Genomic DNA, 17,632 nt, shown 5'->3' on the forward strand with positions numbered 1-17,632 from the left:
GTCTCAGCCTATTTCTTCCACATTTCCTCGGGTGAAGAGTTAGGTGCCTTGTCCCTTTCAGTTCTAGTTACCAAAGCTTGCTGTTTCTTCCCTGAGTGATCTTCCTCTTTGGGTCTCACAGCCCTCTGACCCGGTTCAGTGGCTTCTATTCTTTGAGTATAGGAGAGATGGGCAGTGAGGATGAACAGGTATCTCTGTGTAGCTTATATGACATACTGAGCCACTGTCACTCTCTGCTTGACCTCAGCTTTTGCCACACAGAGACACAAGCCCAAGGCTCCCATCACAGGGAGTCTGACTTAGTGGGACCTGACTAATCCACGCCCCCCACATACCCTCACCATCTCTAGCCCACCCTTTGACCAGGGGAACCTCCTACTTAGCACTTCCCTGACGCCTGCCACCTTCTCAACCCAGCTCATCTTCATCTGTATTCCCTAATGAGTCTGTAGAATATTTTTCTTCAATACTGCTTTTCATGGTGAAAAGTAATTGTGTGGAAAAGAAGTCATGCATATACAGCTCATCAGTTTTTACTCTTGAGAGAGGGGTCTATCAGCTATTTGGTGCCTAAAGTTTGAACTGATTAAACACTTGGGCTTTAGTTCCATTGCAGGATAGATGTTGCTATTTAACATGATGGGGGTTAAGTAGCTGCCAGTTATTCCATTGTATTGGCCAATGGAGAGTTAATTTAGATTACTGCAACGTTGCCTCCTTATCGTGTCTCTTGCTTTACCCCCGATGGCCTACTTCATAATTCACTGTTACTATTTACAAATAGGTCTCTGAAACTCAGATCACTCTTTTTTTCTTTAAATCCTCTGATACATCAAAGGAGAACATAATGCCTGCCTCCCCATTGTTCCATAGAAATTTGTAGCTTACAAAGTGATTTTGCATATATAGGTGTATTTGATTCTCTCAAAAACTCTGTAAGGTAGATAGGGAAAATACTATTATTCCCGTTTTAGATGAAAAAAACTGAGATTCAGAGAGGTGAAATGACTTGCCCAAGGCCACAGAGCCAATCAGAGATAGAGCTGGGACTCAAACCCACGACTCCTGCCCAAATCTATAGCATTTGCCACCAAACCACATGGACTCCAGCAGCTCTCTTTGGGCAACCAACACCCAGCAATAGCAGCAGCAGCTAATAGTGAGACTTTCTTATGCGAAAGGTACTTCCCATGTATCATTTCATTTCATCTTTACCACAGCACACTAAAGTGTATATTATTATTACCCCTAATTTAGAGACATAGAAACTGAGGCTCTCAATGAGGTTAGGTAACTTGTCTCAGGTCAAACAGCTAATAAATAGCATGGCTAGGATCTCAACTTCAGGCCTATTCAAATCCAAAGTTCATGTTCTTATTCTCTATCTAGTTAAGAAATTGAAGAGATTGTGAGAGGAGGCGAGCAGCAGGGAATATGTGAAATTCCACCTCCTAGAACTTTCAGGTTGGCAAAATGGTGGCCATAACAGTTTTTATGAAGCAAAGATTCTGAGTGAGGCAGCAGCTGCACAGGAATTCTCAGGAATGGGCACACAGGCCGCTTTGACACATGAAGGGAAATTAAAATCCTAACAGCCAATATCGGGTCTCATACCCTGTGCCAGTACATCTTTTTTTAAAAAATTTTTATTGAGTTAATGATAGGTTACAATCTTGTGAAATTTCAGTTGTACATTATTGTCTGTCAGTTGTGTTGTAGGTGCACCCCTTCACCCTTTGTGCCCACCCCCACCCCCCTTTCCCCTGGTAGCCACTAATCTGTTCTCTTTGTCCACATTTTTAAATTCCTCATATGAGTGGAGTCATACAGAGATTATCCTTCTCTAACTGGCTTATTTCACTTAACATAATTCCCTCAAGGTCCATCCATGTTGTTGCAAATGGGACGATTTTGTTCTGTTTTATGGCTGAGTAGTATTCCATTGTATATATATATACCACATCTTCTTTATCCAATCTTCAGTTGATGGGCACTTAGGTTGCTTCCATGTCTTGGCTATTGTAAATAATGCTGCAATAAACATTGGGGTGCATAGGACTTTTGGAATTGCTGACTTCAGGCTCTTTGGAGAGATACCCAGTAGTGGGATGGCTGGGTCGTATGGTAGTTCTATTTTTAATTTTTTGAGGACTCTCCATACTGTTTTCCATAGCGGCTGCACCAGTTTGCATTCCCACCAGCAGTGGATGAGGGTTCCTTTTTCTCCACAACCTCTCCAACATTTGTTACTATTAGATTTAGATATTTTTGTCATTCTAACGGGTGTAAGGTGATATCTTAGTGTAGTTTTTTTTTTTTTTCCTTTTTCTCCCCAAAGCCCCCCAGTGCATAGTTGTACATTCTTCGTTGTGGGTCCTTCTAGTTGTGGTATGTGGGACGCTGCCTCAGCGTGGTTTGATGAGCAGTGCCATGTCCGCGCCCAGGATTCAAACTGACAAAACACTGGTCCGCCTGCAGCGGAGCGCGAGAACTTAACCACTCGGCCACGGGGCCAGCCCCTCTTAGTGTAGTTTTGATTTGCATTTCCCTGATGATCAGCGATGATGAACATCTTCTCATGTGCCTATTGGCCATCCGTATATCTTCTTTGGAGAAGTGTCTGTTCATGTCTCCAGCCCATTTTTTGATAGGGTTGTTTGATTTTTTGTTGTTGAGTTGTGTGAGTTCTTTATATATTATGGATATTAAGCCTTTGTCAGATATATGACTTGCAGATATTTTTTCCTAGTTAGTGGGTTGTTTTTTTGTTTCAATCCTGCTTTCCTTTGCCTTGAAGAAGCTCATTAGTTTGATGAAGTCCCATTTGTTTATTCTTTCTATTGTTTCCCTTCTCTGAGAAGACATGGTGTCCGAAAAGATCCTTTTAATACTGATGCCAAAGAGTGTACTGCCTACATTTTCTTCTAGAAGCCTTATGGTTTCAGGTCTCACCTTTAGGGCTTTGATCCATTTTGAGTTTATTTTGGTGAATGGTGAGAAAGAATAGTCAATTTTCATTCTTTTACATATGGCTTTCCAGTTTTCCCAGCACCATTTGTTGAAAAGACTTTCTTTTCTCCATTGTATGCCCTCAGCTCCTTTGTCGAAGATAAGCTGTCCATAGATGTGTGGTTTTATTTCTGGGCTTTCAATTCTGTTCCATTGATCTGTGCACCTGTTTTTGTACCAGTACCATGCTGTTTTGATTACTGTAGCGTTGTAGTATGTTTTGAAGTCGGGGATTGTGATGCCTCCCATTTTGTTCTTTTTCTCAGCATTGCTTTAGCAATTCTGGGTCTTTTGTTGCCCCATATGAATTTTAGGATTCTTTGTTCTAATTCTGTGAAGAATGTCATTGGGATTCTGATTGGGATAGCATTGAATCTGTAGATTGCTTTAGGTAGAATGAACCTTTTAACTATGTTTATTCTTCCAATCCATGTAATGGGATGTCTTTCCATCTCTTTATGTCATCATCCAATTCTTTCAGAAAGGCCTTGTAATTTTCATTGTATAGGTCTTTCACTTCCTTAGTTAAATTCACCCCGAGGTATTTTATTCTTTTTGTAGCGATTCTGAATGGTATTGTGTTCTTGAGTTCTTTTTCTGTTAGTTCGTTATTAGAATATAGAAACGCTACTGATTTATGCAAATTGATTTTATACCCTGCAACTTTGCTGTAGTTCTTGATTACTCCTAAAAGTTTTCCAATGGATTCTTTGGGGTTTTCTATATATAAGATCATGTCATCTGCAAACAGCAAGAGTTTCACTTCTTCCCTCCCTATTTGGATTCCTTTTATTCCTTTTTCTTGCCTGATTGCTCTGGCCAGGACCTCCAGTACCATGTTAAATAAGAGTGGTGATAGAGGGCATCCTTGTCTCGTTCCTGTTTTCAGGGGGATGACGCTCAGTTTTTGCCCATTGAGTATGATGTTGGCTATGGGTTTGTCGTATATGGCCTTTATTATGTTGAGGTAGTTCCCTTCTATCGCCATTTTGTTCAGAGTTTTTATCATAAATGGCTGTTGGATCTTGTCAGATGCTTTCTCTGCATCTATTGAGACAATCGTGTGGTTTTTATTCCTCAGTTTGTTGATGTGGTGTATCACGTTGATTGATTTGCAGATGTTGAACCATCCCTGTGTCCCTGGTATGAATCCCACTTGATCATGATGTATGATCCTTTTGCTGAATTGTTGAATTCTGGTTGCCAAAATTTTGTTTAGAATTTTTGCATCTATGTTCATCAGTGATATTGGCCTGTAGTTCTCTTTTTTCGTGGTGTCCTTGTCAGGTTTTGGTATCAGCGTGATGTTGGCCTCGGAAAATGTGTTAGGAAGTGTTCCATTCTCCCTAATTTTTTGGAATAGCGTGAAAAGGATAGGTATTAATTCCTCTCTGAAAGTTTGGTAGAATTCCCCAGGAAAGCCATCTGGTCCTGGGGTTTTATTCTTTGGGATGTTTTTGATTGCTGTTTCAATCTCTTTCCTTGTGACTGGTCTGTTCAAATTGTCTGCTTCTTCTTGAGTGAGGTTTGGGAGATTGTAGAAGTCTAAGAATTTATCCATTTCCTCTAGGTTATCCATTCTGTTGGCATACAGTTTTTTGTAGTATTCTCTTATAATCTGTTGTATTTCTGCAGAGTCTGTTGTTATTTCTCCTTGCTCATTTCTGATTTTGTTTATTTGAGCTTTCTCCCTTTTTTTCTTTGTAAGTCTGGCTAGGGGTTTGTCAATTTTATTTATCTTCTCAAAAAACCAGCTCTTTGTCTCATTGATCCTTTCTACTGCCTTTTTCATTTCAATAGCATTTATTTCTGCTCTGATTTTTATTATTTCTCTCCTTCTGCTGACTTGGGCTTTGTTTGTTCTTCTTTCTCTAATTTGGTTAGGTGTAGTTTAAGATTGCTTATTTGGGATTTTTCTTGTTTGTTAAGATGTGTCTGTATTGCGATGAATTTTCCTCTTGATACAGCTTTTGCTGTATCCTATATGAATTGGTATGGCGTGTTATCATTTTCATTTGTCTCTGGGTATTTTTTTATTTCTTCCTTAATTTCTTCAGTGATCATTTCTTGTTCAATAGCGTATTGTTTAGTCTCCACGTCCTTGTGCCTTTCTCAGCTTTTTTCTTGTAATTAATTTCTAGCTTTATTGCATTATGATTGGAGAAGATGCTTGTTATTATTTCAATTTTTTTAAATTTGTAGAGGCTTGCCTTGTTTCCCAACATATGGTCTGTCCTTGAGAATGTTCCATGCACACTTGAGAAGAATGTGTATTCTGCTGTTTTTGGATAAAGTGTTCTATGTATGTCTATTAAGTCCAATTGTTTTGGCTTTTTGTTTAGCTCTACTGTCTCCTTGTTGATTTTCTGTCTGGATGATCTGTCCATTGATGTGAGTGGGGTGTTCAGGTCCCCTACTATTATTGTGTTGTTTTTAACATATTCCTTTACCTCTGTTAATAGTTGCTTTATGAACTTTGGTGCTCCTGTGTTGGGTGCATAGATATTTATAAGCATTATTTCTTCTTGATGAAGTGTCCCTTTGATCATTATATATTGTCCCTCTGTGTCTCTCTTTACCTGCCTTATTTTTAATCCATTTTGTCTGATATAAGTATTGTGACACCTGCTTTCTTTTGCTTGCTATTAGCTTGAAGTATTGTCTTCCACCCCTTCACTCTGAGCCTGTGTTTGTCCTTGGGGCTGAGGTGTGTTTCCTGGAGGCAACAAATTGTTGGATCTTGTTCTTTAATCCATTTTACCACTTTATGTCTTTTTATTGGAGAGTTCAATCCGTTTACATTGAGGGTGAGTGTTGATGCATGAGGGCTTAATGCTGTCATTCTGTTGCTCGTTTTCCAGTTTTCCTGTGTTTCCTTTGTTTCTCTTCCTGTGTGCTTTAGCCTACCCATTGACTTCTGCAATTTCTTATGCTGGGTTTCTTAGATTTTTCCTTATTTATGTTTTGTGTCTCTGTTCTGTTTTTTAGTTTAGTGGCTACCCTGAAGTTTGCATTTAGAATCTCGTGTATAATATAGTCCTTTCTCTGGTGGTCTCCTACTTACTTAGCCTAGACTGATTTAGTCCCTTTGCTCTTCCCCTCCTAAATTATTATTTTCATCTCTTATTCCAACTCGTGTTATGAGTTTGTAGTTAGAGTGATAAGATCGTCTTTGCTTTGGTGGTTTCCTTACCTTTATCCTAATGCTATAATTGAATATTTGCTATCCTGTTCTGCTTCTATCTATTTGTCTCCCTACTCCGTGTTTTGTGACCCCTTTCTCCCTTTTTTTCTTTTTTCAGGTATGAGAGCTTTCTTGAGGATTTCTTGTAGTGGAGGACTTTTGGTTACAAATTCCCTTACCTTTTGTTTGTCTGGAAAAGATTTAATTTCTCCCTCATATCTAAAGGATATTTTTGCTGGATAGAGTGTTCTTGGCTGAAGATTTTTATCTTTTAAAGTTTTGAATATGTCACTCCATTCTCTCCTAGCTTGTAAGGTTTCTGTAGAGAAATCTGCTGAAAGTCTGATAGGAGTTCCTTTGTAGGTTATTTTCTTCTGTCTTGATGCCCTGAGTATTCTTTCTTTGTCATTCATTTTTGCCATTTTTACTACTATATGCCTTCCCGTAGGTCTTTTTACATTGACAAATCTAGGAGATCTGAAAGCTTCCTCCACACACATTTCTCCCTCAATCCCTAGATTTGGGAAGTTCTCTTCTATAATTTCATTAAGCACACTTTCTGCTCCATTTTCCTTTTCCACGCCCTCAGGAATTCCAATGATTCTTAAATTGGTTCTCCTCATTGAATCCTCTATTTCTCTGATATTTTCCTCATTCTTTTTAATCCTTGGTTCTCTTTCTTCCTCTGTCTGGAGCCATTCAGCCTGTCTATCTTCGATTATGCTAATTTTCTTCTCTATGTTGTCTACACGGGCATTCAGGGAATCCATATTCTGTTTTATCTGATCCATTGTATTTTTCATCTCTAGTATTTCTGATTGATTCTTCTTTATAGTTTCAATCTCTTTTGTGAAGTAACTCCAGAACTCGTTGACTTGTTTCTCTATATTTCCCTTTACCTCATTGAGTTTTTTGATGATAGCTACTCTGAACTCATTTTCACTTAGTTTACCTATTTCCACGTCCTCAGGACTTAATTCTGTGTTTTTATTGTTTTCCTTCTGGTCTGGAGCTTTTATAAATTGCTGGATGGTAGAGGAGTGGTTTTTTCACATGATGGTAGTATTCAGTTGTAGTTACAGCCTGTCGCCACTAGATGGGGGTCAAGAGCCACACGTTCTGAACCCTCTGCCTTCAGCCGCGATGGCAGGCGTGAAGCACGGCTTGGGGGAGGAGAGGCAGTTTCTCTCGACTGCAGATCTGGATTCCAATCAGCTTTTGCTCTCTGGTCTCCCGGGGCCCTGGCTTGACGGGGTCCCCGCACACAGAAGCTTTCCCCCTGTCAGCGGGTTTCCACTGCACCGGTGGTGGGAGTCCTGGATGATCCCCAGATGCGTGGCCCCTCCCCCGCTCCTTCCTTCACCCACAGGAGTGATCCCAGTCTCTAGGGGAGGGAGGGAAGTTCTCTCTTACCCCATTCCAGCTCCTCCGAAGCCAGCTGCAGCCTCTCTGTCCTCCATCGTCTTGCTGCTGTACGTCTCTGACAGTCTCTGTATTAGGGTTATTGGTTGAAATTCCGTGGTTCCAGTTCTTTGGTTGTAGTTTGGTGGGGAGAGAGTCCTGGGTCAGCTCACCCCGCCATTTTGCTGACGTCCCTCTGTCAGGGACAGAAGTCCAACACGGCAAAAGGTGTGACGGTTCCTCTCTGCCAGTACATCTTAGTAGAGAAGCCTCGCACCAAGAACCACTTTTCCCACCAAGAGCTGCTGCTTCTTCTGGAGATGTTCGAAAGACTACTTGCCTTTCAAGCCTTTGGCTGAATGGCTTGCACAGAAACCAGCTCCCCAGCGTCCCAGTGTCAAACCTCCCAGACAGTTTCAGAGTAAGTTTTTCCCCAGGGTGACAGCTTTTCAGGCTAAGTGCTTAATGAAATCTGGGCCTAAATAGCCACCAAGTAATGCCCTTATTTAAGACATAGTAATTGGGGTTCTTCTTTGTTCTAAGAAGCAGCCAAACTGCTCCCTATCCCCACTCAAGTGTTTCTTATCAACCGTTAAAGGAAAAGGGGACAACCCTAGCATCATACAACAGACAAGGAACCATCAAAAAGAAGACCAAAAGGGTGCATTATTGATGGAACTATTTTGCACTGGGCCTAGAAACTTGACAGAAGGGGAAAAAGGAGCCAAAATGTGTCTTAATTTTCCAAAGAGCAGCCCTTACCCCAACTTACAGCAACTGAGTGTCCAGCACCCCTAGCAACCAGTGCTGAAGGATCCCTTCCCCTGGCCCGAGGCCTGACCCAGCTTCCTTCTCCAGGAAGATTCTGGATTAATAGGTGCCAGGCTTGGTACAGCTCCCAGATCTTGAGGCAAAAGTCATTCAACTCTAGCTGTTAATCAGCAGTTGTCTGTGCTAACCTCCGTCTAAACACAGAAGAAGGAATGAAGACATCTGCCACTGGGTACAGAGAGGGTGTGTCGGCTCTCAGAGTGCAGGGAGGGAGGAGTGGGGTTGCAGGAGGGGTGCAGAAGGAAAAGTAGAGAAACAAGTCCCACTTCCTCCACTCAGTTTTCTTTCAGAAACCTTCCAGGAAGGGATTAGGTTTGCTTTTTCTGGGTAGCTCATAAAATTCTAAGGTTGGCTCCTGTGGTAACTTTTCTAGGCTTCTCCTAACCAATATGGCTGAGGGAAAAGATAGGGACTAAACAGGAGCCTCACTTCCCAGAAGGAATCCGGATCTTGCTGGCTCCTGTTCTAAGGCACTTGATGGGGCTATTTAGCGACTTGCTGTGCTCTGTTCGAAGATGGGGGGCTTTCTTTTCATGCCAGAGGATTGGGCGGTAGTTTGCAACCCTGGTCCCCAGAAGACTCACGTGGAGAGCCTGTTAAGCTAGTCTAAGGCCCCTCCCCTGATAGTCTTACTCATCGGATCTTGATAATGTCCTTAAAATGTGCTTTTTCATCACTCAATCTGGGTGATTCTGATGCTGGGGGATTCCTAGACCATACTTCGAGAGACACTGCCCAGAGTTCCAGAGAGTTTGAATAGTTTATTTAATGCATAGTTTATTTAATTCACTGGTGAGTTTAAGGGAAGTTATAAAATATACACATACTCTATACCCATACAACATACTCTAAACCCAACAACAGAGAGCCTCCTGAGGCTGTTTTGAATCACATGCCTGAGCTTGAGCACCATAATCAGGTGGGGATAATGCTTGATGGCTTTGCTCTCTCATTTTTAGCCCAGGATTGAGGATAGCTGTGGTTCTGTGCTTAGAGCTAATGCCTAGCAATTCCTTAATGAGAGTCAATAAAGCACAGGAAGGATAGTGGCTCTTATTAAGTTTGAGGGACTCTTGGCTTAGGCTGTGATTGGGAACAGGTAAGCCTTCTCCTGTGCACACTCAATCTAGAAATTGCTAGAATTTTGCTGAGCCAGATTTCTCTGTTATGCTATAGAATGAGTTTCACTAAACAGTGCTTCTGTCTATAGTGTTAATACCACAAGGTTTGGGATTTGAATTGAACTGAATTGAAAATATTTATTAAATGTGTATCTCCTTGCTGTCTAGGCATCATAAATTAGCTTTCATGCAAAGCAAGTTACATGGTGTCCTTTTGGGGTTTCCAGACCCACAGACCTCCTTGACTTTTTCCATTTCCCTTAGGCTGAAGCTGGTGAGGTCTCAGAAAGAATATGTAAAATGATAGAGAACAGAGGAGCTTTCTCTGATGATGTCTCAAAAAGGCAACAGCTGGTGGAAGCTTTTAACATAAATAATTCACCATTTAAACAAGCACTTATTGAGCAACTACTATGTACCAAGCACAATTTTAAGTGTTAGAGATACAGTAGTAAGTAAAACAGATGAAAGCCCTTCTTCATGGAGTTTATCTTTGTAGTGGGAGACATGGACAATAAACAAGAGAATAAGCAAAATATGCAGTATGTTAGACAGTGATCAAAGTGCCAAGAAGAAAAAAATAACACAGGGAAGGGGATCATGAAGTGTCAAGGTGGAGGGCAAAAATTTTAAATAGGTTGGCCAGGGAAGGTGTCACTGAGAAAGTGCCTTTTGTATCAAGACCTGAAGGAAGTGAGGGAGCTAGACACATGGACATGAGGAAGAGCATGCCCAGCAGAGGGAACAGCAAGTGCAAATGCCCTGAGGGAAGAGCATGCATAGCATGTTTGAGGAACAGCAAACCAGCAGTGTGTCTGGAGCAGAAAGTAGTAAGAGACATGGTCAGAGAGGAAATGGGGAGATAGATCATGTGAGATTAGTGGGAACATAGATGTTCTCGTCTAGTTCCAGGAGACCAGAACTTTGAGACTACCCTGAAGCATGAAAAATTTTCAGAACAATAAAACGAGAGACATTACTTGGTACACTGAGTATTAAATTCATAATTCCAAGAGATAACGCAAGTCAAATATGCAGTATCAGGAAGAAGTGCTAAATAAATTCATGGATGACAGTTGCATAAAGAAGTTAGGAAAGGCTTGGGATGACTCCTAATTTTGTGTGATTGACTCCACAAAAGTTGACTGAAATATTCCTCCTCCTTTTCCTAGAATTAAAAACAGAAGGATGAGGGCCAACCCAGTAGCATAGTGGTTAAGTTTACACTCTCTGCTTCGGCAGCCCAGGGTTCATGGGTTCAGATCCTGGGTGCGGACCTACACACCACTCATCAAACCATGCTGTGGTGGCGTCCTACATACGAAATAGAGGAAGATTGGCACAGATGTTAGCTCAGGGACAATCTTCCTCAAGCAAAAACAGGAAGATTGGCAACAGATGTTAGCTCAGGGCCAATCTTTCTCACCAAAAAAAACCCAACACTGGAACGATGAGCCAGATGTATCATCAGCTTCACCCATTAGCCCTGTGTTAAGTCCTCAGGCACTGGAATCACAGGCCAAAAAAGAACCATATTTGGAACCAAGATAGTAGCTAAGGTTATCAATGGATCAACATACAATGGAGGTGGGGAAATGTGAAGGGATATGAAAGCTGAAAATACCAAAGGGGTCCCTGGCACTGTGTAAAGCTAGTTTGAAAAGAATGAATAAATAAACACAAATGGAAATTTTGCCCACCTTCTAAACTACATCATTTGCCACTGGTGTCGAGGAGAGAGATGGCTCATCACCTGGCCTTCAAAGGGACTTCTGCTAATACAAATGTCTAGAGCTTCCTAGGAATGGGAGGCACTCTGGGGTGTCTCTTTGAGGTGTGGAAAATGCTATGTCAAGAAGCCCAGAAAAGACTATTTTGAAGCTCCTACAGGGGAACCCAACTAGGAGCCCCAGGATCAGAGAGTTTGGAGAGGTGGAGGCAGCCATAATGAGGACAAGGTGACAGTCTCCATCCCCACCCCATTGGGGGTGGGAGGACTCAGTTCCTCAGGGCGCTCCCATCAGCCTTGCACCCATGAACGGTAAATATAAGTAAAAGTAGTGTGCTATTCATGCAAACACAGCTTACAGACAAGCCCTCTTCCAACCTGATTTTCTTCCCTCTGCCAAGCCTTCCTATGGAGAATCCCAAAGCCCTGTTGGGTTTTAATGACACAGACTGTGCCTCTCACCACAATCACCCCATCCTATTAGCAAAAGGCGGTACAGGACAAGAGAACATGCAAGCCCTCTGACATTGTAAACTCCATTAAATGGTTGGGTTTCTATCCCGTGGTCAAAGGGGAGCTTTCTGAGCAGAGAAGTAACCCAAACTTCTTGTTTCTTGTTTTCACCTGCAAGGGAACAAGCAGAAAGTGTGCACCTTGCCTCCAATGAGCCTATTAACTGAAAGTGCCAATATTGCTGTAGGAAAAATGAACAGTGGTTCATGAAGGATTTCTTCTTTAGGAATGCTTCAGTGAGAGCAATTTCCAACCTTTGAGAGCAGTGACAGGAAATGGAGTTTGACTCATTTCTTTTCTCCCACTCTCTCCAGAGCACCTTTGAGCCCTCACCTGGATCTCTTCACTCACAGTCTGTGACCATGTTTGCCACGCGTGCCTCTCCCAGCAGCGCTCAGCTGCCTCTTAGTTTCAGCATCCCAGCCACCACCCAGGGCTGTTTGGATTCCTCAGCGGCTCGACACAAGATGGCTTTAAACCCCCGAAAGCAAAAGAAGAATAACCCACAAGTGACTGTAAGTCCTTCAAGAGGCCCGGGAATAAACTCCTATAAAATAAAAGACGAGTTCCAACCTTTGCAAACTGCTCCTATGGAAGTGGTATGGTTTGGAGGATCCATACCCTAAGTAGGGACGGTAAAGTCAAGAGCACTGTCCCAGGCTTGACACCCCCAGAGAGGTGAGCAAATTTGCATCTAGTGGGTGGGATGCCCCAACCATGTGGAACTTACATAAAAGGCACTGAAGAAAGCAGAAACAGTGACCTAAACCCCAGAAACTGATTATTGGCTTAGCATCTGGGAATTCGCTCAGCCCTCTTTGTAGAAGATACTCAACTATAGTCCAGATCAGGATCCTTTTAATTATTAATCAGATAAGACCCATGAGTTACAAATTGTTCCAGTCACTTGGAGGTCAGGTTCCCAGCAACTCTAAGCATTCAGAACTCAGCTATTAACCTCTCCAAAAATCTCTTGGTGTCACATAGATGTCACAAAGTCCTGTCACATGACTTTCTAGCAGGCAGAGCTACACTTAGGCAAGCCAATTTTGTTGAAAACATGGCCACAGATCAGACTTAGAGATCTGACAGCAAGGAGAAGTGAGAGTTGATAACAGAGAGAGATCACAGAAACGATCTGGGGCCATTTAGTATAAGGACCAAGAACCTTGCCCACCTCAATAAGTCCCTCAGGGCCACACTGTATCATAGTCCAGTGTGATAGATCGTGTTCATTATTTGTCCGAGTCATCAAGAAAAGTTGAACTATGTTCCCTGATCTTTGTTTAGGAAGATAGGGAAGTAATGCCTTTGGAAAAGATTTTTACTAAAAGCTAAGACAGATGGGAAGATGTTGGTGTTTAAAAGGATATGTCAGTTAGCTGGAAGATTCACTTTGGTCAAACACCCAATTCCTCAGTGACTCTGGGCTATAAGTAAAGGGCTATAAATCAGAGCTGAAAGAGACTAAAAGATTTTGTAGTTACGAACATTTTACCGGGAAGGACATAAAAGCATAAATATTTGCCCAAGGTCAAATCCCCTGGTGGTGGCAGAGCTAGGGCCAGAACCCAGTCTTCTGACTTCCAGCCCAGGACTCTTTTCACCTCACCATGTTGCCCTTTGCTTAGTCATCTCAGTTTAGCTTTAGAAAGAGAACAAAGTACAAGTTGAATGAACACTTGGCGGGCCCTGAGAGGATCTCCATAGTTTAGTGTCAAGCAGAGGGTGGCCAACTGCTATGCGCTAAACCCTATACATTCATCATCACCTGGACACTTCACTGCAAACCTGGGAGGTGGGGAGGGTTGGCTAAAGGAAACTTAGTGTGACCCTTCTGACTTTCTTCCTTCTGCATAGCCTAATTGAGGAAAGACCTAGGCAGCACTCTTGAAGAAGACTGTGACATCTACTTCTTCCTTGTGACTTTCTCCCTGACACATGGATGAATATAAAAGGGTCCAGGATCATTTCTGACACTAAGGCTGCTGCCACTTGCTCCCTGCTTTCGAATTTCTTACGTCTGCAAGGCCCACAGGAGGCTTCCCGTTATCTGTGATTTGTAGATGTGGACACAGAGATTTAGAGACTAACATGCCCAAGGTCACACAGAGAGAAAGTGATGGAGCAGAGATTTGAACCCACGTCTATCTGACCTCATCACTCAAAAGTGCATAATTTTGAGCTGAGTCTGTTTGCACAGGCACTTTTAGTGGGAGCATAAAGAGTTGTACATTTGTCTTTAAAAACATGTCATAAAGGCTTACACTAAGCGAATTCCAAACACTGCTCAGTGTGGTGCTACTCTGACGTTCCCAAAGCTGCACCGTAATTCTCTGAAAACCTTGTTTATACTAAGCTAATTTTGACCCCTTCAGTGTAAAGGCTGAATGCTTCATCTTTTTCTCTCTTCCTTCCAAACAAAACCCCGATCCTCTTTCTTCTTTTCAGCTGGAAAGTTGTAATTCATGCTTTTATAAATTCCCTGAAAAGAAGCCAAACAGGATTTGAATTTGGCTCCCAGACCTGGTGAAGCAAATTTGGGAATTCCAGTGTTGCCAAGAGTATGATTGTTGTCAGGCCCAGCAACCCCATTTTCAGACTGATGGCCTTGCAGTGTGGTTCAGTGGTTTCCGGGGGGTTTTAGAGAGTTCCCTGCAGCATATCATTCAGAGATCAGAAATTTCCAATCTAGATGAACTACTTCCAATAGGTAAAATGATCACCAGGTGATGAATGCCATTGGAAAGAATTTCCGTCGTTAATGGTATTGTTATGCTCCCAACAGAACCATTTGGATATCAAGGACTTTTTTCCTGATGTTCTTTTCTTTGGCAACCATGCAGGGGTGGGTGGAGAGCACAGTCTGATTCAAGCTCTTTCTTTCCCTCTTTTAGGTGAAACCAAAGCCGGAGGAGCCAAGCCTTGCACTGGTTTTTGAAGAAGAGAAGAGTACAAACCAACCAAAAGAAGCTGACCAAAAGAAGCCAAAAAAAGACAGTGCAGGTTGGCACATCTTCACCCTCAGCCAGAAACATGTACTACAAGCTTAATTGCACAGTGCTATGTGACAGGAGCTGTATAATGAGAATTACTCAGGCCTGCTGTCCTTGGTCCTCAGAGAGCTTTCAATTGAAGATACTTACTAATGTGGTCCAAGTTTCTCCATCTAAACTACCTAATTAGTACAATTGCCACTTGTGTGGGATTTAGGTAAAGGGTTATACCTGGATCCCTATTTTATCTAAGTGAATTTGCAACCAGAGAGGTGTTTTGTGTTTGTTTGTAAGTTGGTTTAATCCTCTCCAAGTCTAATGTACATGCTGAGTTCCTCAGTGAGCCCAGATATCTGAGGCAGCCAGTGAGTTCCCTTCAGCATTCCCCCTCAGCGATAATAACACAATTGGCCCAAAACTAGTTTTTTAAAGCTGCATTCCTCTTCCAGTCGAGAGAAAAGGTCTTGTGTTAACAGTGAGACCAGTTCCCATATCCACGGGCAAAGAGGGCTTGGCCAGCTGCAGACAGATGTCCTTGGCAGCCAACACCTGTTAGATCCCCAAACAACAAATACCACTGGAGTGAAAATCTCTCTGTGTGTTTGTGTGTGTATACGTGCGGCTGTTGGCTCCAGCTGATGGCAATCGAATTTCAAGCAATACTTGATAAAATAAAATTCCAGTTCCACAAATCAAGTCGAACAGTTTTTTCATATTTTTGTCACAAAGGATTTCACATGTGGGTTCAAAGACAGGATATCCCTAAACATATTTTCCCGTGAAAACTAACAAAACCACAAAACTGTTCTGCAAAGAAAAAAAAGAAAAAGAAAAAAAACAAATTGAGTAATCTTTCACTTTCTTTTTATCTTTTTTCATATTTCTTTTTAATAGTTGTCCCTTTTATACACAGAGGATAGAACTGATTCAGTGTCCATGGGAGCAGATACTTTGATTGCTTTTCCATATAATGGGAGTGGTGTGGAGCGCAGCTAGGTGTGCTCAGTGCTGTATGATGGATATGAAACCACTAGATGGCGCTAGGGATGCAGTGGATGATGAGGGAGGGAAGGCAGTGAGGGCCCTCCCACCTGGAGAGCAAACTGCGTTCCTTAGTAAGAGTACTAGAGAGATGAGCATTCTGAATAACTGCTGCTTTGTGCTTGACCTGAAGCCTATGGACCAATGCAATTGTTAAGGCTTTCCAAGAATTGCTTTGCATGTGTATTACATTGGATTATTTTAATACAAGAGAATAGAGAGCAGGAGAGGGCCATAATCCTACCTCCCAGATAACCCCTGTTGACACCTTTCTAAAACGCAAAGCAATTCCTGCACATGATATGAAAATTAAGTGGAATTAAGTAGAAAATATAAATGCTAATTAGAAAGTAAAATTTCCCTTTGCCCTGTCCCAGGCAGTTTCCTAAAAGGTAATTGTTACAAGTTCAAAAATTGCCTTTTGATGTGTCTCACACCAAACGGTGGACCAGACTATTGATATAATGGTGATGAGCCAACCTTGGAATCAGTTTGTAAAACTGGGATTTCACTTTGATTTAAAAATTTCCAACTGCCGAAGGCTTATAGTGACCAAGTTGTTCTCTATCTTCTGCATAGCTACTTCTGCATACTAGGGAATTCAATAGCAAACGGGTACCCACTGGGCCAGGGCAGAGTATTCTTATTTTACATGTATTTTTCCTTCCCTTATTTCTATTTGGTACAGGTCCCTCGAGCCAGGAACAGAGCAACAAAACTGAGATTTATGAGAAGAAGACAGTAGATCAGGCTTCAAACACAGATGCTATTTGGAATCAGGGCTGCCCGTTGTCAGCAGTGTATAGAAGACAACATGTAAGAAAAAGGTGGAGTGCTTCAGTAATGAGTGAGCGCGGTTCCAGAGGAAGAAGCTTGAAACAATCCAATCACAGGCTTGGCCTAGTTGATAGAGCTGGGTCCCCAACTGATGATAACACTGCCAGGGATTGCCTTCCCTGGCTCTTGTCCCTGGAGAAGCAAGTCATGAAGCAGCCCATAACACCACAGGCAGAAACCACTACTCTTCTGGAGTTGCTTTCAGCTAAAGAGGACATGGGAAGGAGAAATGCTGGTGCAGATTTTGAAGCCAGCAAAGCATCAGCATCACAACCCACACCTGAAGACATGGAAGAGTCCACGGATAGTGGTCAATCACCATACCGTGAAGATGGGGCTTCTGGAGCTGAGAAGATGGAAGTCAGAGCTTCTCTTTTACCAGTGGTGGAAAGCCCTTCCACAACGGAAGAAGATGTCGTTTCCTCAGTGGCAGTGAAGGCTCAGGTATGTATGGATCCTTCTCATCTTCAGTCAGAAGAGGAGGAAGCTTCCAGCTTTGATTCTCAAAACATCCAATTTAAAATGGAGTCACCTCAAGATATCCCAACTATCTGCAAAGAGAAGCCTCCTAGAAATGTTCTCCAGGCCTTTACAGCAAGCATTTCGGGTATGGCAAGTGCTTTGGCAGAGGGAGGCATTCCTGCAGAGAAGCTGCCTCCCAGAAGCCTTTCCCGGTCCTTAGGGAAGCCCAAAGCTGAAGAAGACCCCTCAGATTCAGGGAGCACTTCAGAGGCGAGGAGTCGTTCTGAGCAGCAGCTGGCTCCCAGATACTCTTTCCAGTCCTTGGGGAAGTGCAAAGATGAACGAGAAGTCTTCCCAGGATCAGAGAGTTCAGCTGTGGAACTGAGCAGTTCCGAGCAGCAGCTGGCTCCTGGATACTCTTTCCAATTCTTGGGGAAGCCTGAAAATGGCCAAGAAGTCTTCACAGAATCAAAAAGTTTTGTTGTGGAATTGAGTGGTTCTGATGAGC

At 42.4% G+C, this 17,632-nt stretch overlaps 1 protein-coding gene across 1 annotated transcript in view; it reads left to right on the forward strand.

Annotated features, from left to right (window-relative positions):
• The window catches only part of KIAA1210 (KIAA1210 ortholog), a 61,940-nt gene that overhangs the window by 36,442 nt on the left and 7,866 nt on the right, over positions 1–17,632 (forward strand). Inside the window, exons 6-8 of the mRNA XM_046673780.1 lie at positions 12,103–12,303; positions 14,686–14,794; positions 16,514–17,572. Of these exons, the coding sequence (XP_046529736.1) occupies positions 12,103–12,303; positions 14,686–14,794; positions 16,514–17,572 (1,369 nt within the window). The remainder of the gene's footprint in view (positions 1–12,102; positions 12,304–14,685; positions 14,795–16,513; positions 17,573–17,632) is intronic.

Source organism: Equus quagga, chromosome 10, assembly GCF_021613505.1.
Source record: "Equus quagga isolate Etosha38 chromosome 10, UCLA_HA_Equagga_1.0, whole genome shotgun sequence".
Lineage (NCBI taxonomy): Eukaryota > Metazoa > Chordata > Mammalia > Perissodactyla > Equidae > Equus > Equus quagga.